Consider the following 22,396-nt stretch of genomic DNA (forward strand, 5'->3'; position numbering starts at 1 on the left):
TACTGTAGTAATGTATATAAAAAAATTTTTATTATAAATTTTTTTTGAAATATTTGATATTTTATATGGATGAGATGTTTTTTGAGTTATGTGTATTATTGTAACATTATATTTCAAAATTTTATTTTTGAAAAAATGACCAACCCAAATAGAGCTACTGTACCCAAACAATTCTACATAGAAAATGTAGAAAAATACTTTTGATCTACCCATATAATGCAACTACAATTACTAATACTTTTGTTCTACATAGAAAGTGTCGAGGAAAAATTTAAAAATAGCAAAACAGAAGAACCAAGATGAAGAATATCACAACAACACACAAAATGACAAAAATGTCCCTAGAAGTCACTAACGCGGATTTCAATCATTTCATATATATCGAGAATTCTTTAATAGGGCCACAACGACCCCGACTGAACCGTCATAACCCAAAAGAAGGGCTAATTCCGTCATTTCACAGCCAAACTACGACACGTATGGATCAATTACCAAAAACCCCTCAAGAGATCCCATCCCTCCAGGTGTCCGCTCTGTTCCGCCAGCGATCCATCGGAAGGCCATTATCCTTCCCCAAAGAAGCACAGAGAAAACACAGAGCCAAGCGACCCCCAACGAAGCAATTCCACAGGGGCTTACCTCCAATAGAATCAATTCACTCGGATCGATGACGTGGCCGGAGATTTTTGAAATCCCGCCCAAACCAGACCGCGGACTTGAAATCGTTTCTGTGATTCAATTTTCTCTCACAAAAATAACACTACTCTAACTAGTCACACACACTAGTTTCTCTCTCTATCCCCCTCCTTCAAACCCCTTCTTATCTCTCCCTTTCGCAACGCAGCCCACGCACACAACACAACACGCATTACCAAAGGGCTAAAGCATATCCCTTTGCTTCCTCTCTCTTTCTCTTCTTCTTATCTCTCTCTTTCTCTACCTCGAGGTATGACTCGGTCGCCTGCCTCCGCTCACTCGCCCGGTTCGCACCGGTTTTAACCGATTCCTGAACGATTCTCACTGGTTTTCGTGGTTTTCTTGCAGGTTTCGTCATGAAGGGAGGAAAATCGAAGGCTAAGGCTGATACCAAGTGAGTTTTGTGGCTTTTCGTTTGTTTTCAGTATTCAATTTTTTTAGATCTATTGCGTCTGTTGTTCGTGTTTTTTTTTGTTGTCTTCGTCGTATCATTTATCTGATCGTTTCTATTTTTTTTATTGAATTTCTTGCAGGCTTTCTGTGAAGAAAGGTGCTGCCGCCGGGAAGAAGCCGGTGAAGAAGGGAAAGGCTGCCAAGGATCCTAACAAGCCTAAGAGGCCTGCTAGCGCTTTCTTCGTTTTCATGTAAAACATTCCTCGCCTTCTGTTTTTCGATTTTTTTTGGCCTATTCTGATTTTTTTTTTTGGATCTGTAAGCGATTGATATGTATTTGATTATTTGAATAGCGGTTATTTCCTTTTATTTTTTTAATTTTTAGTACGTTTTTTTGTCGAATTAAATAGGGAGGAGTTTAGGAAACAGTACAAGGAAAAGCATCCAAATAACAAATCTGTGGCAGCTGTAAGTTCATTTTCTCTAAGTTTGATAGTGTTTTACCGTTAGATCCAAAAATCGCGCTATTTCTGTTGATGAGCCTTTTGACCTTTTTAACTGTTATAAAAGCTTTTTTTAATTTTAAATTCATTTTGAATTTAGGTTGGTAAAGCTGGTGGAGACAAGTGGAAGTCCATGTCCGACGCTGTGCGTAATTTTTCTAAATCTGAAGTAGATTATCCCTGTTTGTCAAAAATTACTGTTTCTAAATCGACCGTTTCTCTTGTTGTTTTCCTTGTCGATTTTAGGAAAAAGCTCCATACATAGCTAAGGCTGATAAGAGGAAGGTTGAATATGAGAAGAATCTTCAGGCTTACAACAAGAGACTGGTATCTACTTTTAACGTTTGAATTCAAAACCATAATTATGTCTGTTCTGATTTATTTTGTCGTTTCTGTAGATGTTAATGCTTTGAAAATATATTATTTCAATACAGGCTGATGGACCTGGAGCCGAGGAGGAGGAATCTGACAAATCTAGGTCCGAGGTTAACGATGATGAGGAGGATGATGAGGAAGGAAGTGGAGAGGTCCTGTGAATTAACAATTAACTACAATTCTTATTTTATTGGTCAGAAGATAATTATTTATGCTGATGTTTTCATTGATCTATATGTTGCTTACAATAGAATTTAATGTTTGTTTACAGGAGGAGGATGATGATGAGTAAAGGGACCGTGGGGGGCCAGAAGTTTAGGATGTGAAGAAAAATGTCATGACCTCTACCTTTTGATTAGTAGTATCCTAAGATAAATAGTTTCTTTTTTACCTTTTATGGTTTTTAATTTTTTTTGAAGAGGTTAGTTGAAGAAGAAAAGAAAAATTAGTTTTCAGTAGCCAGGCAGTTGCTTAAGCTGCGTCCATGGCTTTGTACTTTTATCCTTTTCTATTATGCTTAATGATAATGTAGTTAGAATTTGTCTTCGTTTGGCTCGCATTTTGTTCTTTGAATTCTTATCCTAAGCTTTAGCCTTGAGCCCTGATTCACATTAATTGAGTGTATGTTTTATTGATGTGGAAGAGGTATGAATCCGTGATAATTGTTGGAGGAGGTTGCTTTCTTTGCCTTTATAATTTTGGGACCAATTTGTTATTGGCTGTGTAAACGCCAGCAATTTGCTAGGGGTGCCTGCCGATACAAGAAAAAGATGCACGATAAGACCGGAGACAGCTAACTGTGCAGAAAAAAATATCTTCGTGAGATATTTGGTCAAAACATAATCGAGTGTTAACCTGTGAAATGGCTGCTTCTATTTGTATGACTTGGCCTTTAAATAGGAGTTTAGGGAATTACGTTTTCCATTGACGAATAATAATAGGAGCAAGAAATTACTTAGGACTTGAATGAATGCCTGTCGATAGTGATCATATTATTGGAATTTCACGGGATTTCGAGCTTTTTTTCTTTTCTCTACCTGTTACATTGGCCAATTCTTCTTGCAAGTTACATTGAGAGGATACTAAAAAAAATAATTACACGTTAATGCATAAAAGGATAATTTTAAAAAATTAAAATTGTTGTAATGTTTTTGTAAATTGAGAGTTTATGTTTGTTTGCATCCTTTCAAAATCAGAAGTACTTGTACACTGCTGCTTAATTCTCTGCGTTCGAGTTGCCTTTGCTTGTTTTTTTTTTTTTTTTTTTGATTCCTATATTGCTTTTGTTAGGATCACATCCCCTGGTCTGGCAATTCAATTTTCTAACTGTAATGCCAGCAATATTTTGTATTTCAATTCCAATTGCCCTTACTTTTTAGTGCTGTAGCGTACCTATTTGTCCTTTTCAATTTAATAAAGATTCGGGATTGCCCAGTACGGTGTTTAACCTGGAAAACCTTGCACGCAACGAAATTCTATGGGCTCTCCTGAAAAATCCGTTTGATAAAGAAAAGTCTGAAAAGTCAATTGGTTTTCACCACTTGGGGCGAAAAGATATTCATTGGCCAATGGGAAGATATTGAACGCCAGGCCCCTTGGCAAATTCAACGATTGGATGACAAATATCTTTGGCATATTGTACTGTTGGGTCCATGTGCCTTTCATATTTTATTTTTTTTTCTGTATGTTCATTAATTGGAGTATTATTCCTTCTCCCTCTCCGCAGTGGAGAGGTTGAGGCTCAAGAATGGATCTGTCTTTTGTGTGCATTTTGGCACATGGAAGATGGAACCATTGTTAATTTCTCTATTTATTTTTCTGTTCAATAATTGATTGCCAAGTTCTTCTCCTTTGCCGTGCACTTGTATAAGTGGCATCTTTCCCATTTCCCACGAAGCTTCTTTTCACCATAATTATTTTCACTTTTCTTAGTCAAGAAACAGAGAGAAAACAGCCGTTTTACTAATTACTCTCATCTTCAAATTAGACTTTGTTTTAGCAATATATCTATCACGTGTTCTTTGGAAAAGGGTTAGATTGAGTAGTAAAGTGTGAGGAGTTATTTGATTTAGAACTCGCTGTTGATAAAAAAAACAAAGTTATGTTTCACAATAAAAAGTTATACTAGCACTTTTCATCAAATTAAAGTACTATGAGTTTACATATACTCCATACAAATATTCATTTCGACCGAGTTTAGTTAATTAATTTTTTTTGGAAAAGATTTTCGTTAATTAAGTTGATCACACTTGAAACTTCTCGAGCCAAAACTCTAGCCCACAATGTATAAAGTCCGCACCCAGCTAGCAACTAGGCTCGAGTATTCGAAAAGAGCGCCAAAACTACGTCGTTGGTCTAAATTTCGCTTCAAAAAGTAGAGTGAGAGAGTTTTAAAAACCTGCGAGAGCGAAGAGGAAGAAAGAGAGTAGTGAGGCAGCGTCGGAGGAGAAGAGGAGATATGGCAGCGGCTGCTCCGGCGAAATGTTTTCTCGTTACCGGTCCTCCGGTAGTTTATACTCATTTCCAAAGCTCTCAATGCATTTTTTTTTTTTTTTTTTTTCTAGATAAGTTTTATGATGTTGAATAATTGGTGAATTTTTGTCCGCAGGGCGTAGGGAAGACGACACTCATAATTCGAGTGTTGGAAAGCCTAAAAACTGCTTACCCAAACTTGAAGGTTCAAGGTTTCTATACTCGTAAGCGCTCTCTCTCTATCTATATTTCTTATTCTTATTTCGAGGAAAAAACGTAGCATTTGAAAAACCTAGTCGAAATGAATATTTGAATTGAAAAAAGGTGAAATAAGAGAAGGAAGTGAGAGAGTAGGCTTTGAAGTGGTGACACTCGATGGACGTACTGGTCCTCTCGCTTCCAACAAAATCTCCAGGTATTATTTCGTCATTTTTTTTCTCGTTTTCGTTTTTACTGCTTAGTTACCGTGACATTTTCTCGTCATTGTTTGAGATGAACCGTATGTCATATTTGATTTTTTCTCTGAAGTGGAGAGAAGCAGTTGATCAGGCTCATTGCTATGTTTTTGTTTTGTCTGCATCAATTAGTTGAATTCTTTGAATAAGTAATGCGAGCTTCTGGATAAAATTAGTGTAAGATACTTCATTACTTCTGTATTAGCATGAATATTGTTTTAAATTCTTATTAGCTCGAAGTTTTTGTTAAATTTAGAAATTTAAATTGAGTAGGTGACCTTGTTTAGCTCCTTCTTCTATTTCTTCTGATTTTGGCTGAGAATTTGTTGTTTATTCCTGTGAAGAGGTGTGTGCAGGTGATTGAGAATTGTATTGTGTTTGCTCAAACAAGACATGTTTAGTAAGTTTTGGAAACATTCAAGTGATGCGGCTGTTAATTTCACTGTTTCTTTCTCTCTGTGGCTCTTTGGTTGTGGTTTGAGACTTTGTCCAATGTTCGCGAATTTTTAAGTAGTGAAGTAATGCTGACTTCCAATCTTCTTAAAGTGGATTCAAGGGAAGAATGGTAGAGAACCTGATAGGTTACTGAAGATTGTTTCTCTAGTTATATCTTTTGACTGACTCTGGCATTAGATGGATCTGCAGTTTGGCTTTGTCATTTTCAACTCTGTTCCGCATTTTCTTTTGAATTAGCTGTCTTTGGTTAGATGATCAAGCCATTTGTTTTCCTGCTTTGTCTTTTGGAATGTTGTCATGTTTCTGACGTGGAGTGGGTGGTAATGGTGATTTGAATTTTTTTTGGCATTCTTTTGTCCTTATTTTTCCATGGCAGCGCTGAGTCTCTTAGATGGCCTACCGTAGGGAGGTACAGAGTAGATGTGGCTTCCTTTGAATCACTAGCGTTGCCAGAGTTGCAGGTGGCTTAAATAACTGTCAAATCCAGATTTAAACTTGTATTTATTTTTTCATTAGATCTTTAGGTTTGATTCATTTGTTAAGTTTGCTTGCATTCTAAAAAACTCTGTTTACTAATTGATGGAATTTTTATGACGATGATTTTTGTTTCATAGGTCAAGGAAGATACTGAACTTTTTATCATTGATGAAGTTGGTAAGATGGAGCTGTGCAGTTCCTTTTTCTTTCCTGCTGTACTAAGAGTCCTGCAGTCAAATATTCCACTCTTGGCTTCTATTCCCATACCAAAATCTGGCAGAGATATACCTGGAGGTTTGTGTTTGTGGACCTCTAACTATTTTACTATAGTTGCATGCACCACCTATTTGGAGCTCATTGCTGGAATCAATTATCTATTGATTTTAATCATACTTGAAGCCCAAATATTGGTGCTATTTTTCTTCAGATGATAAACCTAATAGGCATATTGAATGGGCTTAGAATCTGTAAAACCGTAAGACGAGTCTTTCCATCTTTCATCTTAAAAAATTAAAAAGGTGGGAAAGAAATAGTAGCACTTTTTGGCCAGAACTAAATTGATTAATGCATCTCTTTGTTATTGAAGCATAACTATGCTGTCTGTAAATTTACAGTTGCAAGGTTGAGAAATGAACCTGGTGCTACTGTTTTTACGTTGAGTAAAAATAACAGAGATGCCATGAAAGAGCAGATCTATTCCCATCTGACAGACTTGCTACCTAAGCTGTAGATGTCTTGACATTACGGTACTCATACTGCCAGTACACACTTAAAATTTTGAAGATATTTTCTTTAGCTGCTTCTTTTGTTTTGGAATTATTTCTTTGTGTGGAGTATGACAGAAGCATTCACTTAGCTGATAAAGCAATTTTATGCCTTAAATTATTCCATCTGCATTAAATGCATAAACCATATTGTGTGCTGGATACTCTTCCAATGTGCTTCCTGCCTCGAGGGTCTTTTGTTTGAGATAGCCATGTATGTGGTTGCTGAAAATGCATAAGCCAACTGTTGTCCTGGGAAAATTTTTATAAAATTTTTCAGATGTGATTCTGTAGTAATTAATTGAGGTTCATTCAGTTTTTATTGCCTTGCATACTATCTTCTTCTTAGAAAAGCTTTATGTAAGATCAAACTGGTATCTATTTTTGTAAAGTATTGGAAAAATGGAAGTATCAGCAACTGCCAAGTTTTCGTAAAAGTATGCGGATGCTTTTCTTTGTACTTCTACTCCGTGTAGTAGTTTGACTCGGAGAGCAACTTTCTGGTGTGTTGGTGGAGATTGGAATTACTAGTTCAAGTATCCTTCTCTCTTTTTGAGGGAGTGTAACTAGTTTCTGCTGTTGTTTTTCTTGCTGTTTTACTATTACTGCTAAGAAACCTTTTAGAAAGCTTGGGTATAGGAAAGCCTTTGTCAGTTTGAATCAGAAATGGGAGAGGTGAGAAAGCGTTCCTTTTTGCTTTTTGTTCATTTGGCACTTGATTTCAAGTTTGACTTGCCTTTTCTATAATTTATTTTGGTATCTTTGTGTCACTCACTTGGGCCTGAAATCGCCTTTTCTCTTTAAGCATAATTGTCATCATACCGTCACCAAAACTATAGCTTTTTGGCGTTCTAGCTGTAATTTGGCATTGGAGCCGAACAAAGTTTGATTGCTTTAAGAGGTACCCCGCCATTCGAGAAACTACATCAGTACAGCATGTCTTTTGACATATATGCCTGGCATGTCGTTATTTGATGATTGACTGATTAAGGAACCCATTGGAGCCCAGCAATTTCATTTTCAATACCACAGCCACAATAGGTGCCCATGGGCTTGAAATGATTTGAGTTCATATGAAAGCTGAGAGATGTTAAAAAACAATTCTAAAGAAGGGAAGTAATGAAATTTGAGGATTTAGCGTATTTTGGCTGGTATGGTTCTTCAGGGTAGACCAAATGGTCCAAATAAAGTTCAGTTTACGTGACAAAACAGTGAACCTTTAGAAAGTAAAAAAGAAAAATATAATCCTCATTAATTTACAGGAAAAAGATATTCATTTCTGTAGAAAAAAATGCATATAAATACAATTGACCCAAAAATCTACCTAGGTAAACCATTTCAACAAATACAAGCAGCGCACTCCTTGGTCAGGGTTTTTAACAAATTAGAATGGCTGTACAAGCAAAAGAACTAGTGAAAAACAAATGGAAGGTTGGAAAATAGAAAAAATAATCCAACACTTTGGTAAAATATATTTACCAAATGATTAGAAAGGATCAACTTCGTTTGTCATTTTCAGTAAATCGCAAAACTTCTTTGGCCATAGAAGAAAACGATCTGGCGGTGTCCTGCATCTCGGAAGATTTCAAACCTATCCCCTGCATGATAAAACAAATTTGTCTTAGTTTCTGGTTAAATCCTAGATGCTTGCGTTAAACAGGTTTCAGATTGTTGGGATTAAAGGTGACCTGTTTTGGCACCAAACCATTCTATTGAAACTAAGCTTGTAATATCTTCATTTGTCAACAGTTCTCCATAATCTAAATCATCTAAAAATTATTTGGTATAAGGGAAGATGATCCTTTAAAGGTTCTCTTGGCAGAAAGGTATAGTCAGGAATATCTCATCTGAGACTGTTTTAGGAATTCCGCAAGAGAAGATTTAGTGATATAAGTAATGCTACCAATTTCGATATATTGATGTTTAAGGAAATATAACGACCTGAATTTATGAGAAGAGTCCATTACTAAAGAATTTGAGCAATTTGCAAAAGCTCGAGAATTATTTACTATAATGTGGTTTTAGTGCAACATTTATAATGAAAAGACTAGATATCTTTAGATTGAAATGTTTTTCTCTTGAGATAGATTAACGGAAAATAGAGAATGCCATTTTCTATTTTAAGCAACTTAAGGCCTGTCTATGTAAGAACTAACTTGTATTACTAAACAATAGTCTTTTTGCTTTTTCATAGGAATCGGTTAACCATGAAAGGCTCGCAGGCTATCTCAGCCTTCATTTGATCCTCTCTACAATCTAGTAAAGGCCTGTGTGAATATTGAAAGGAGGGACAGTGAGACAATACCTGCAACTTCTTCAAATTCTCAGTCAGCTTTGTTTTCGCAACAGTTGCAACACACGGTTCCTGCACAGAAAGAAGGAAAGAGAACGTTTTAGGTTTTGATGCACCTTTTTTGGTACTTCGAAAATAGCTATATGCAGCTTATTGTCCCAAGGCAAGAAAATTCTTCTACTTTCTTCAATCATTTTCACCTTGGTGAAAATCAAATTTCAGCTTATACAAAAATCTGTGATTTATTAGCAGTTGAAGGCCCCATGATTCTAGTATTCTTCATTGTCATTATCATCCAAAATCTAAGTATCTGACAATGACAAGTTTATCAAGCATCATTATTTAGCAGCATATTTTAACTATGGATACTTACACCAGTGGATGTGTATCCATACTTTTTCTTTATCTGGTCAACAGAATCACCCTTCTCGTCTTGCATCACTTCATTTGTTGACTTTTTATCGGTCTTTACCTTCATATGTTTAAATCTGCCTGCAAATTGAAGATAATGAACGCCATTGTCTTACTAGAAATATATACAAAAGTTAACACTCATCTGCGACAACAATAGGATGGCAAACTGGACAGATTAAAAAGGGAATTCACTCAGAAGTGATGTGAGATGTACTTTAACCTTGTAGGCTACAATCTTGGAATAAAAGTCCTTACAATCCTAGATGACTATAGTCGTGACATAATGCATGAAACTAAGAAAAAAGCAACAAGTAAAGAAAGACGTTCATCCTGAAATCACAGGCAGACTAACCTTTAAATGTCTGAAACGTATCTGCCAAATTCTGTTTGTTTAGAGCTGCCATTACTCCATATCCTTTCTGCTTCTCACCAGGATCTTCAATGTCAATATCATCTTTTCAAGTGCAAAACATGTGATTATGGTTGGTTGCGTTAATGACTCAGTGTAACAAAACATGCACACAACAAAGAGCAAACTAGATGTTCATAAAGGACAAAATTGTGAATAAGGCACAGCAGAAATAAACTCAAAAGCACCAGTGTCGAACTAATGTATTCAACAGCCGCTGGTGTTGGTACAAATTAGCTTTTTCCTTGAGAAGAGGCATATTAATAAAATAGTTTAAAGGAAGTACCTATGTCCAGATCAGTGTCATCTTTGCCCGCACTCTTTTCTTCACTATCTACTTCTTCCGGAAAGTTAGCAACTGAGAAGATAGTAGACAATGCTTCAATACTTTCTTTTGCATCTTCAACTTCAACATCTGTCTCGCTCTTTGCTTTAGTCCCCTTAATATCTTTAATAACAGATCCGAATAAACCCTGTTGCTCCAAGTTTGACAGACAGTGGTTCAGTTTCTACACTTAACAGTCTTGGGGCAGTTCAGGTAGTTTCAAAATGTGTACCTTCTTCTTTTCTTTATGAATGATGTGCGAGGATTCTTGTACAACCATTAGGTCATGTGAATGGACTTGGGAAGCATCATCCAGAAACCTAGATAGCAGATGAGATCATCACAAAGGAAAATCACCACAGATCAGCCTGTTTGATTTCCCCACATTTTATACATGGGAGGTCAGAAAGTACTTCCTACTACTGCCATACGGAATCATTCCCATATTCTAACAGTGTGGAGGTTAGATTAAAGCGAACAGAATAGGCATTAGTAATCATTCCCGGAGTCAGTAATGCCTTTTACCTGTAGATATCCTTTTGGAGTGATACTGAGATAAAAAATGCTTCCTGATCACCTTCCACCTGCAAAATTGTGGCGTTATAATCTTGAATGAGGTATAGAATATCAAACAACTGAAGCAGCTTAGAGATATTAATATACCAAAACCATGTCACCGTTGACTGAGAAGCACACTAAAGTGTTAGAAATTGAGTTCTGCTTTGGAATTGAAGGTCTGACGCCTCTCACAGAAGTTTCCTTTAGAAGAGATAATTCTGGCAAGGATCTGAATTTAAGTACATAAGTATTTCGTGATCTAGACATGTCAATCAGAACTTGGAAAACATTACAACTTCATATATGCAATTTAGTAGAAACCACTCTTTTCCTTCTCATACGTGTACAACTATTTCCAAAAGTAACAATTAGAGCAACAAAATAACTTATCCTAGCAGCAAAATTGATACATCCTCTCTCAATCAACTGCAAGTATTCAATATTGCAGGTAAAGTTCATAGCCATTATGCCAACTGACTGTGGAACAAGGATGGTATTCATGTACACAACTAATGTAACTAGAGTAATTGATGGAGCAGAATTAGAAAGAAGAAACACCTGATCTCGATCTTTCCACTCGAAAATAGAAGAATCAACCCTGAACCAGGACTTTCAAGAATTGATGCCCAGCAACAAGAAGAGGAATGGAACTTCTTCTTATTGTGCACCTTCTTAATACCCTAAACAAACAAAAACAACATTTGCCAAAGATCAGAGGAAAGCAGATCAAGTACTTTCTCCATGCGTTACATGTACCTAATGATGACATGTTTTCTAACCTGTAGAATGTGAACCAAGGAGTAGACATAAACAGCTTTCTCAGAGCAAACCACCACTACTTGTTGCTTTGATTGTAGACTGTCAGAATTCCCCTTGATAGTTTCTGTCCTTTCTGATGTGTTAGGACACCTACCAGATACCTCCAGTCCATCTGTAAAGATTTCACAGGGAAGGAAAGAGATAAAACTTGACTGATTTTAAATGCTGCCATGAGCTGAGCAACATCTCAAGGAAAACAGGAACAAAAGAAAGAAAAAACTTAATAACAAATTACCCAAAATCTGCATGTACAAAGCTCTAGAAGGTTTCTTAGGACGTATCATGTTAGTGTTGAGAGTATTTCCTGATTCAGTCTCGAGTGCTACCACAGAAGAATCCTTAGTTGCAGCAACCAAAACATTCTTTTCAAAACCATGCAAGCTGCAAGTTACAGATTGCAAAGAGATTATTCCTGTACTGAGTTCACTTGCAAAATGTCTCTCATACAACAAAGTCCGTCCCTCAAGATTAATCAGGCAAACCTGTTTAAGACGTTAAAACAAAAAAAAAAGAAGAAAAGTTAGCATCTTCATTTACATAGTTAAAAAATAATGACAAAAATATATCTGAATTAATCAAAATCTTTCCTAATCATTATGCATTAAATGAGTAAAAGTATACAGTACATTCTTCCTGATAGTGTTATTCGTCTAAAGGGTGGTCACTGTTACTAGCACACCCAAGTCCAGTGCACCGTTCATATTCTAAGTCAGAAAGTCTCAAACTTATCCCCGTTATCATCCATCATGCAACTCCTCCTCACACATTTACCATACAAAATAAGTAAACCATACTCTTTATCCATTCATAAATTCTGAGGAACTATAGACAACAATGTAAATATTCAAAATTAGATGCCAATAATCTGAATATAGGAGAGGAAAGCATACATATCCTTGATCTGTCCCAACTGCAAGATATTTAGCATTCTGGCTTGAGTTTATGAAAAGTACAGCTCCATTAACCTGCAGAAGTTTAATACTCTGGATGACGCTCCCCTTCTTTGAAACTCCTGGCAATGAGCACATGCAAAATCGTTAGATGATATGTGTGATTTTTGGAAGCTCAAGTACAGTTGGAGTGAGCATGAATGAAGACGAATTTGACTAAATATACAGCTTATGGATCAAATAAACTCATGGGCCTAGTAAAAAAACAAAAACAGTTAGGTAGAATTTGCCATTTCTGTTGAAATTTTTTCCAGCATGCAATTTACAAATTAGAATCTTTAACAAGCAACTTAGATTTGATGACATAATGGCTCCTAGGCCATTGTGAAGGAAGCTGCTTTGTGGTAAATGTTTGGGACGTGTAGACTGATGTTTTCTTCTACTGAGGTATATTAGAATGGTTTCTCTAGTTCAAACCTACAATGTATGACATGACAAAAGATTCAGCTAAAAATATTCCCAGCAACATCTCTAATACCTTGCAGGGACAAGAAACTGGTTTCTGGGGCAAAAAGCTCAGGTTTAAATTTATACATCCGTATCTGCATAAAGTGCATGATGAAAGCTTAGAATCAACATGAAAACAAAAGTGGATATCTTTCTTCTGTCAATTTCATGAACAAAAAGACTTTACCAGTCCACCTTGATCGCCAGAAACAAAGATCTGTAAATCACTAGTGCAATACAGTGCTGTCAGTGGTACACCACTTAGAGAAGTATCTTCCTCACTCTGCATATGATCAGTCGCTTTGGAATTAAGAAAAGCTAGAGGAGAGAGGAGATGAAATACATTATAATGTTGAAAGAAGAAAAAAGTAAAGCAGTCCGACGTTCTCAGCAGTTACATGTCAAGCCCATCTGCAGATGTTAAACATGATGATTCATTGAAGTTTAGTTGAAAAACTTCTTCTATGATTGAAATTTGGAGGGCACACCCTTCTGTAAGGCATATAGAATAAAGAGATACAAACTCTTTGTAATAACAGGAATTGTCAAATAGCACTTCATAGTTGACGGAACAAGTGAGGAATGTCGGAGGTTTGGCTCCTCCTGCCAACCAAGGGTTATTTCTCAAACTGATCCATCAACTTACTGCTTCCCCAGAAGGGGAAAGGAAAACAAGAGGGGCACTTGACTATCTTCTTGAAGGAATCTAAACTGAAAGCAGAAGTATCATATACTGTATGAAATTACCTGCTGAGTTACTGATAGAATTGGACGCATGAGTGGGCAAGAAACATCCCATATTCTTATGGCTCCATTGTCATGTCCAGTTATATATAAGTTCTTCGCCTTTGAAAGCCCCCTAGGTTGTGTTGAGTTTGAGCTCGTTCCATCTTTTTGTATTGTCTCAAATGGAAAAAGTGGTAATATGTCTTTTGCTAGTGAATCATAGTCCTAAACATTTTCAAAGAAGTCAAATTGTTGAAAATTAAGCAAGGAGGAGAAAAAGAAGTAACATAACTCAGTCACTACCTGATCCTTCAAGTATAGGAGATGTGGGTTATCTTGCACGAATCTTGCGACTGTGATACTTGTATCAGCAAATGGCAATTTCACCTTTATCTCCTTTGGAAGTGATGGGGAGGACTTGGATTGGCACTGTAATAGGTACCTTTCAATGAGGTAATCGTCATAGGTGTATATATGACCTGACTTTCCAAGCAAAAGGAGAGAGTTGTTCTTTTGCTTGCATTGTGGATTAAAGCTCGATACTATCTCCAGATCAATAGGAGATTCGTGGGTATGGAGCCCCAATTTGATTGTACGGGATTCAATAGTATCATTGAGTAGAACTACCTGCAGATTAGCACCAAGTTAGTTCAAAAATTAAATAAAATCAACTAACAGGAGAGCTAACATAATCATCAAATGAGTCCAGAATTAGAGAATCCTTCAGAACAAAAGTTGTGGGTTCAACATGGTTCACTGACTCTCATAGTTAACTTTGGGATAACAAGATGCCTTACTATTATATTGACAAGGACCCTCCACAACAGGTGTGGAGAAATTTATGCTTTTACTCAACAGAAATATTGAAATTAGTACGACTTGTCATTGACTAGTGTTGTCCCATATTGACAACTGAGAGTGCAGTAGATTAAGTCGAAAGCTAAATAGTCTGATGAACTGAAAATGTTTTTGCATGACTTCCCTGCTGTCACAATGGAAGTCAAATTTTTGTTTACTGGTAACGACATGAGCACTTAAGAAGAAATCCTATATTCAAGACCACGCAATGGCAGCATCCCCGTGCTTTAAATTTGCTATTAATGAAAACTCAAGTATACACCTTTATGAGTAAGACAAAGACTCTTATAATAACTTGTGAAATCACAATTTTCAGAAAGGACATTGGATACCCCAAAAAAAAGAAAAAAAAATGAAAGAAAAGGAAATGTTACTTGTAGCAAGTTTGCTGAAGCATAGTCAGAGCTTCCTATAACATATAATCGACTTGCTTTTCCATCTGCATGATCCCACCTTAACTTTGCAATAGGTATTTTGTCCAGTTTGTATCCAAGATTTAGTTTAATAACTGGACCATTTTGAGCATAAGGGTCCTTCTCTTTTGTTTGTTCAACTTTTGAGTGCAAAGGAGCTGGAATACTCCACATGAAAATCTCTCCATTGCTGTATCCCACAACTACTTTGCTTCCAAATGGGCAAGCCCAAGTTGCTGCAGTCACTTTCTTTGTTTCATGGGATGTTGCTTGCAATGTTGTCCCACCAGCCGTGAAAATGGCTTTGCTATCTTGGATGTCCCATAATGTCATAAAACCATCAGTATAAATGATAAGAACCCTGCATCAAAATCAAATTGTTGGGGAAAAAAGCCCACAGAGAAGTTGACAAAATAATGAGAGTCCAAGAGTAAAGTAAATCAGTTTGTCTATTTCCATATCAAATTCTACTTCTTACAGCTACTTGTGTTTCTGGTGAAATAACCTTACCTGATATACAATTTAGAAAGGAATTATACAAATGGATGCAGATAACGATACTTGCGGAAAGAGCACTCACAGTGAAGGATGACGTTAACTCTCTTTGTTTTTTCTATTCTGAATTTTATGATTAGATGCTGCCTTATGCATGTAAGTAATTACTTTGCTACGGCATTTGAACGAACAAAATGGTACCTCTTACTTTCCGCTGTAGGTTGAGGCAGTATATGAATGACGGCAATATCAGCAGGAACTTGACCTGACTTCCCTGTAGGAAGGTGAGTCATCAGGATTTGTGCATGATAGATGCTGTTGCATCTTCTCTCACTACAAGGTATTGTTAATTCCTCTATGTAGCTGACTAAATTAATTGTTGATTACTTTGTTTTCCCACTCTCAGGTAGTCTTTTTCCTCCATTGGCCAATCTCAAATATTCATAACCACAAAACCAAAAAAAATATATATGTATACATATGACTATAACACTGTAAAAATCTGAGAAAGTAGACAAAAAAGTATGTAGTACTATATCAAAGAAACTGTTATTCTCTCACCGTGGGATGCTGAGAGTGGTATATGGTACTTCATCTGCTCTATAATAGTTGTCTCTTGATTAACCTTGAAAACGGAAACATTACCAGCAGAATCTCCAAAATACCTGCCATATACATTTATAATCTTTAGATCAACTAGAGTCTTAAGCTATTGATAAGGTATGCTATTAACTACTGAGTTGCATCGAACGTTGTATAACTTACATGTATGGAGCATGAAACATGGATGTACAAGAGGTGATTTCCTTTTTGAAGTCATAAATATAAGACAAGCACCTCTTTTCTAGATCCCAGACCTACATAGTGCTTAAACTAGTAAAGACTACGTACTGCTTAAACTAGTAAAGATTGCAAGTTACTATCAACAAAGGAAATACAGGAAAAGAAACAGCCTACAAGCAGAACCAAAGTTTCTCCTGACTTGATAATCTCTTAAAGCTTTACCAGACAAAAGCAAAACAACTTGTAAAGGATCTCAAAATTGGTCAACTTGCCTCAATGTGATTATTGGAATTTGTGTTTACAAGGATTTCTTGGTTCTCGATGAACTGCACGACAAGAAATATAGGTCAAAATAAGTTGCAACACTTTCCAAACCAGGGGAAAGGATCGGTTCATGTAAATTATCACATGAAGTAGAACACATGCTGGAGGGCCAATAGATATACATACTCATGGTTCTAATAGCAACGTCAATGATCAATATCTCTCACCACAGTCGGAAAAAATTATGAAAGCTGAAAAGCACGCTATAGGTGGACTACCTGCAGAAATTTGCTTGGCAACAATTCAGGAGATTCCAACAAGGCCTGGCTGCCATTTTTCCCAAATAATTTAATCCGACCATCCCTGCAAATATTATGACAATTGATTTAATTAGTAACAGACTCAGACGTGACAAGTCAAGCATCACTATAATGGGCTAATGGTGCAATTTGGGATCTTCTAGCCTAATGCTGGACATCAAATGTCAAGTACAAGAAAAGATGAACTCTTCAGAATAACGAGGTTTGCAAGGATAATATCATGCGGAAATCTGCAAATCCATTGTCCCACATAAACTTATTATAGTACTAAATCAAACGCATTTGTGTATTTTCACACTCAAAATGTTTAAAAAGTAAAAGCATTAGTAGATTTAATCGGTCAGTAAATGAATGACACATTCGAGAAACACAAGTGAACCATGACGGTGAAATTCTGTCAAGTAGAAAGAACGGAAGCTAAATTTCCATGAGTGGTCTAAATGATTGATTCATCTCATCATTGTAACAGAGACTCACCCAACTGAAATAGCTAAAATCTTTTTAGTATTATTGTAAGCAAACAAATTAGCTCCTGATGGGATGCCATAATGGAAAATCAAGCGGGGATCTACATCTTCAGGTTTCAAACCATCTGTCCCTCCAGGCTGCAACAAGCATAAAAAAGATCAAAACAAGATAACTGGTATATTTCCTACCTTATAAGTCGCTACTAGGCAAAAGTGAACTGGGCATCTATACTAAACATTCATAACTGTCAGATGATAGAGAATTTCATGGATCTCTAACTTTTTATTCTTCACCAAATAATAAAAAGAATTACTACCTGGTACCACAATAGCATATATTATGACAATTTCTTTCTCAAAATTCATATGCAATCACAACGAGACTATAAAGAGAAAGGAAAAACCTAAAATTCAAAATGCAAAAGCATCCATTATTACTTTTATTATCAATCCTTTGCTCTACTTTAGCACTACCATAAATAGTGGCTAATTGTTCCATTATGCTATTCAAGAAATATGCATCTACAGAATTTGTCAAGAATAGTTTTTTTGTACTTGAACATCATGACCAAAAAATGGATCATTGAGAATACAAAATAGAAAATGGTAAAAAAAAAAAAACGTACTTTTAGGTTCCTACTTTATACATCATTCAATTTGAAATTGCATAGTTTGCATTGTCATACGGAAAAGCATCCTCAAATCAAATGCTAGATTAATTCCCAAGTTAATTTGCTTGATTGCTAGAATTGCAATTCAATATCATGCAGATCAGAAAGTTATCTATGTAATCATGCTCCTATTGATTTGCTAAAGGCTAAATACCTGGTGCCCCTAAGTGGGGGGCAGCTATCCTTTTCTATTTCGAGTGATTACCAGCAGCAATAATATTCCATACATATCACCAATAATTGGACATCACTTAGTATTCTTAATGAATATGTTGCCACGGTATTTGCCTTTCTTCTACATACGACTCACGTGACTAAACTTCATACTAAATGGATTACTATTTACTAATCCAATAATTCCTAAGGAAACTGTTGGCTTAGTTCATCTGGGTCTTGAGTCTTGCGTATGGGCTTAACAGCACAAGGGGACCACGGCAGACCCGAATTGGTGATTGTGGAGCCTCTTAAACATACCGGTGGTCTTAGGATACAATTTGCACGTTGGTGGCTTTAATTTCTTCCACCGTCCATCACATGCTCACGGAACCGAAGGAAGATTTCTCTATAAAATTTATTATATTCTCAGCTTAGTGCAGCTGTCATGTGTACTTGATCCAAAAAAACAAAAATCATTCATTCTCACCAGAAGCGTTGGGTTACTAAGGAAAAGAAGACGAAAGAAAGTATAGTAATATGGAATATTTAATGCCTTGACCACGAAAATTCTTTTTCTTGGTTTTTCTCAACTTTATCCCAGTTGGCCAAAAAAAATCATTTATTCTCACCAAAAGCATTGGGTTAGTAAGGAAAAGAAGACGAAAGCAAGTAGAAGCCAAAGAGAGAAAAACAGTTACGACGATCTCTTTATGAAGACCCATATAGTAATCTGGAATATTTAATACCTTGACCACAAAAATTCTTTTTCTTGTTTTTTCTTAACTTTATCCCAGTTGGCCAACTTATGGTTTCGACTATTCCAAGTTGTTTTATTTACAATTGCCCACACTCCCTGCTAAGTGGGCAAGTGCATGCTTAAATTCTAACTCCTATTGCTGATTTTTGGCTACGAGAAAGAAACAATTTGACGGTGAAATCACTTTTAACATAACATGCAGGGATAAATTAACGCATAAAAGAAAACAACTCTTCCCCTATAGCATCACTCTTATCACTCATAATTACCGGCATCCCATGCTTTTGCCGCTTCACTCCATCTACCGGCCCCTCCCCACATAGAATCCCATCTTAAACAACAATGACAAGCATATGTAGAAGTTGTCAACATGAGATGTCAATAACGGCCAAATACAGCTTTGACCCAATGTTTACCTCCAATAATTGATCACATCCGGCATAAAAAAAACAATATTATATATGCTTGTTCATTTCCTCCTTGTTCTTTCGGTCAAGGGGAAACAAACAAGGACGTATGCCTCAAAAAACTTTAAGACGGAACCAAGGTAAGCCAAGTAAGTTAAACACGTGGAATTGTTGAGGTCATTTATTCCAAGGTGCTTTCTATTGTCAAATTCAGGATTAAAATGTGGAAAGGAGAGGGGGAGGGTGAAAAAAAAAAAAGTTAAAAACATTGGGGCCGGATGTCTTTGGATAATTATCCTAGTCCAGTAGCTTCAAAAGTAACACGTAGCAGAGATTAAGATGTAAACGACTTTTAACTTCCCAATCGTCTTTACACGGTCAAAAAATAATACAACCAATTGATTGTCACCATAAAGCGAGCAAATTAGTTGAAAAAAGAAGAAGGCACCAAAAATTAAACAATGTAAATTCTATATCTTGCCTTAGTGTCGCATACCAAAACAAAAGGTCGTGATGACATTTCATTTAGTAAACTTTACAGTCAGCACCGGGCACACAAACCTTTATCTTAACCGAAATGGATAATACACGTCTTTACGTGACTACATACTTTTAACTTTAACTGCCCAAATTGCTAAATTAAAAAAAATGCACTAAAACAACTAAATTCGCAATTCTCTGGTTGTTTTCGTGGTTTGTGCTTTTTCACGCCCATCATTATCCTGGACACCTAAGTGTTCGTTAATCACATTGAAAGTTGCAGTTCAATTTATGTATTTTAATGAGATACTTAATATCTTGTCACCGTCATAGGATGCGCACATCACTGTCATGTGATCAAAGCCTTGAATAAATCGTACCCAAAAAAAAAAAATCTATAGTAATTTAAACCTATTTAATCCCGAATCGGTAACTTCAATATGAAGATGATTCTTTTCCACAAACACGTTATGATAGGTCCAGCCAAAAAGCTACCGAGTATGAACAAGATCATGAGCGGATTCTCAGTCTATATATAATTCGTGATCTGGAATGTCCAGAAGAGCTCAATTTCAGGCATATTGAAACCATTTTATAGTAACTACTTTACACTTTTTTTGTACTACTACGGTTCAAACAAGCTAATGTATTGGGACCTTCTAAATAAACAATTCATTACAAAATTCAGAATTATCGAAGAGTGATCACACCGTAGCTTTTATTGGTTTCAGTATTCAACAAATATATAATGATAATTAAAATTAAACATACAAATCAACAGAGAAGCAGAATGACCGGAATTCAAACTCAAGCATACGATTCCGAGCTCCTCGAAAACAGAGCATTCTGATGGAAAACTACTCCAGTGAGTAACAAAAATAAAAAAACAACATAGGCACTTCAAACTATGAAACGACGTCATTTTGCAGTTTGCAGAGACGAAAGTTTCAAATCACTGTACTAGCAGTTGCAGAATGCTGATTAAAGTTCAAAAATTAGCATTCAAATTCGCCTAAAATAGCTCCAGCAAAATATCCTTTATTATTAAAACTTTTTGCAGTTTCTACAAATGAAAAATGTCAAATCCTCCAAATATCAGATAATTTGCATATAAATTAGGAAATGAAGCAAAAACTTACCTTCTTCACGAAAGAAGCCTTCTCCACAAGCTTCTTCACAAACATGTCTACAAATAAATATATCTATCAGGATGAAACGGAAATATTAACGATGAAGATAAGCTTGATAAATTTACGAAGTTAGGAAATTGAAGCCTCCGCTTTTTTTTTTTTTTTTGTCTCTCTTAACTTGGACTTGGAGAATGGAGAGAAACCGCCGAGGAAATGAAAGTTTGAGAGAAGGAGAGCGTGAGAAGAGAGTGAGGGAGAAAGACGATTTAATACAGTTTCAGCTTTGGTTATTTGTTTCTTTTATTTAAGTAGACAAGCGGACAGCCTAATTGATCAAAGATGGTTTTGGATTGGGACACGTGGCTGATGATTGAGTTTGTCCGATACTTGCGAGAGAGAAAGAGAGAGGCACATAGATTTGGACGGTGCGATTTCATGTTTCTTTTCTTACCAACCGCTGTTGGAAACGACAAAAGAAGAAGGTAAACTAAGGCAGCGTTTGTTTGAAGGGAAAAGTGTGGGAAAGTGAAGGATAGTCTTGCTCATAGATTGCCTTTTTCCTCAAAAATTTTTACCCATTCTGTGAATTACTTTTTTTATCTTATGTACACCAAATCATATAATACATTTTTTTATAAAAATTAAAAAAAAACCCAAGTGGGCTTACCTTTTATCTTTTTCTTTATATGTTTTGGTTGGTACGAAATTACGAATGTTGATTTTTTTTTTTTGGCATTTTCCTACTTTCCTCTATTTTGTGCCTTAAAAAATTTGTAGGATTTTGAAGGAAAATAGCTGGTTACTCACACAAATTTCAATAACTACTACTAATTGTCACTAACTTTCTATACTTTCTCAATATTTTTCTTAGTAACCAAAAGAGTGTATGGAAAACTTTCCTTATTCAAATTGGATTAAAAACCCCATAATGATTAAGATTTAAAGACGCTGAGATGTTGGAAAACTCCCAGTGATTTGATAAAAGTTTAGAGGAAGATGAGACTCATTCTATTCCAAAACCTTCACGTTGAGAGGTTCGGCGAGGCTTAAGGTGGTTATATAAAATTTTCTGCCAACGGCCCTTCAACTAGCAAAAGAACACGAGCATTGCTCCTACCACAAAGGCCAAGTCTTCACAAACTAGATTTATATTTTTTCATTCTGCGTATTACTAATAAGATGCTGGTTTAGAGGTTAGGCAGGAAAAATTGATTAACTAAACATCCCCTGTTGAAGATTGTTCCATACTCCTTCACAAAAAAGCAAAAAAAAAAAAAAGATTGTTCCATACTTCCATTTCATTTGAATTGTTTTATTGAATTACACTTCCAAAGAGTTGTCTCCATTATTGTAATTTTCTTTTGTCCTTGGGCCAACCCCATATATCATACAGTATAAACCAGATATTTTACTTAAAGATTGTTTTACTTTTCTTGAGTATTCTTTTATTAATGGCGCAATCATCCATATCCATATCCATATCATATCATATCAGATATCCTATCCTCCCTCTTCCAAAATTACTGCTTTCATGGGCAAATGAGAATCTTGCTTTCACCTGTTGAAGCTTTATCTTTTCGCAAATCACAACCATTTTAAGAACCTTGCTTTCACCTATTTAAAAAGTCATGTTGTTTCCCTAGCTTCTTTCCATATAGTACTC

The 22,396-nt window shown here is 36.0% G+C and overlaps 3 protein-coding genes across 7 annotated transcripts; 2 read left to right on the forward strand and 1 right to left on the reverse strand.

Moving 5' to 3' along the window:
- Window positions 1–777: 777 nt before the first annotated feature.
- Window positions 778–2,519, forward strand: LOC113777641 (HMG1/2-like protein). Its single transcript, XM_027322796.1, has 8 exons — window positions 778–946; window positions 1,045–1,090; window positions 1,230–1,340; window positions 1,500–1,557; window positions 1,693–1,737; window positions 1,839–1,919; window positions 2,027–2,119; window positions 2,239–2,519. Exons 2-8 carry the CDS (start codon window positions 1,053–1,055, stop codon window positions 2,257–2,259), a joined length of 447 nt encoding a protein of 148 aa, XP_027178597.1. The 5' UTR covers window positions 778–946; window positions 1,045–1,052; the 3' UTR covers window positions 2,260–2,519.
- Window positions 2,520–4,309: 1,790 nt separating this feature from the next.
- On the forward strand, window positions 4,310–15,753 carry LOC113778249 (cancer-related nucleoside-triphosphatase homolog). Of its 4 annotated transcripts, XR_003469242.1 has the most exons (8): window positions 4,310–4,473; window positions 4,576–4,663; window positions 4,764–4,854; window positions 5,727–5,811; window positions 5,965–6,121; window positions 6,442–6,573; window positions 15,519–15,582; window positions 15,705–15,753. XR_003469242.1 is itself a non-coding variant. In XM_027323580.1 (7 exons), the coding sequence occupies exons 1-6, from the start codon at window positions 4,426–4,428 to the stop codon at window positions 6,555–6,557; spliced, it is 585 nt and encodes a 194-aa protein (XP_027179381.1). In that variant the 5' UTR covers window positions 4,310–4,425; the 3' UTR covers window positions 6,558–6,573; window positions 15,519–15,606. The 4 variants fall into 4 exon arrangements, 3 of the variants coding, with proteins under 3 accessions (XP_027179381.1, XP_027179382.1, XP_027179383.1); XM_027323580.1 differs by lacking the exon at window positions 15,705–15,753 and having other exon boundaries at window positions 15,519–15,606; XM_027323581.1 differs by lacking the exons at window positions 15,519–15,582; window positions 15,705–15,753 and adding an exon at window positions 8,786–8,890.
- Window positions 7,810–20,968, reverse strand: LOC113778248. Of its 2 annotated transcripts, XM_027323579.1 has the most exons (25): window positions 20,743–20,968; window positions 17,143–17,270; window positions 16,624–16,708; window positions 16,354–16,407; window positions 16,064–16,155; window positions 15,860–15,963; window positions 15,500–15,572; window positions 14,765–15,164; window positions 13,836–14,159; window positions 13,554–13,757; window positions 12,994–13,089; window positions 12,838–12,901; window positions 12,300–12,421; window positions 11,645–11,891; window positions 11,370–11,521; window positions 11,149–11,270; window positions 10,696–10,819; window positions 10,558–10,616; window positions 10,265–10,352; window positions 9,994–10,180; window positions 9,651–9,752; window positions 9,258–9,376; window positions 8,897–8,956; window positions 8,071–8,189; window positions 7,810–7,984 (listed from the first exon to the last, which is right to left on the reverse strand). In XM_027323579.1, exons 1-24 carry the CDS (start codon window positions 20,785–20,787, stop codon window positions 8,088–8,090), a joined length of 3,153 nt encoding a protein of 1,050 aa, XP_027179380.1. In that variant the 5' UTR covers window positions 20,788–20,968; the 3' UTR covers window positions 7,810–7,984; window positions 8,071–8,087. The 2 variants fall into 2 exon arrangements, with proteins under 2 accessions (XP_027179380.1, XP_027179379.1); XM_027323578.1 differs by having other exon boundaries at window positions 7,810–8,189.
- Window positions 20,969–22,396: the final 1,428 nt, after the last annotated feature.

The sequence above is a fragment of the Coffea eugenioides genome, chromosome 7 (genome assembly GCF_003713205.1).
Source record: "Coffea eugenioides isolate CCC68of chromosome 7, Ceug_1.0, whole genome shotgun sequence".
NCBI lineage: Eukaryota > Viridiplantae > Streptophyta > Magnoliopsida > Gentianales > Rubiaceae > Coffea > Coffea eugenioides.

Bases quoted from the DNA above. Each gene is read 5' to 3' on its own strand.
- LOC113778248 (XM_027323579.1), bottom strand. From the start codon at position 20,787: ATGTTTGTGAAGAAGCTTGTGGAGAAGGCTTCTTTCGTGAAGAAG. The intron at 11,892-12,299 runs GTATGCTTTCCT...CGTCTTAAACAG, and splicing joins TTGGGACAGATCAAGGATAT to GTTTGCCTGATTAATCTTGA. The intron at 10,181-10,264 runs GTACACATTTTG...TTGGAGCAACAG, and splicing joins TTCATAAAGAAAAGAAGAAG to GGTTTATTCGGATCTGTTAT.
- LOC113777641 (XM_027322796.1), top strand. From the start codon at position 1,053: ATGAAGGGAGGAAAATCGAAGGCTAAGGCTGATACCAA. The intron at 1,341-1,499 runs GTAAAACATTCC...CGAATTAAATAG, and splicing joins AGCGCTTTCTTCGTTTTCAT to GGAGGAGTTTAGGAAACAGT. The intron at 1,738-1,838 runs GTGCGTAATTTT...TGTCGATTTTAG, and splicing joins GGAAGTCCATGTCCGACGCT to GAAAAAGCTCCATACATAGC.
- LOC113778249 (XM_027323580.1), top strand. From the start codon at position 4,426: ATGGCAGCGGCTGCTCCGGCGAAATGTTTTCTCGTTACCGGTCCTCCG. The intron at 4,664-4,763 runs GTAAGCGCTCTC...AATTGAAAAAAG, and splicing joins GGTTCAAGGTTTCTATACTC to GTGAAATAAGAGAAGGAAGT. The intron at 4,855-5,726 runs GTATTATTTCGT...TTTCCATGGCAG, and splicing joins GCTTCCAACAAAATCTCCAG to CGCTGAGTCTCTTAGATGGC.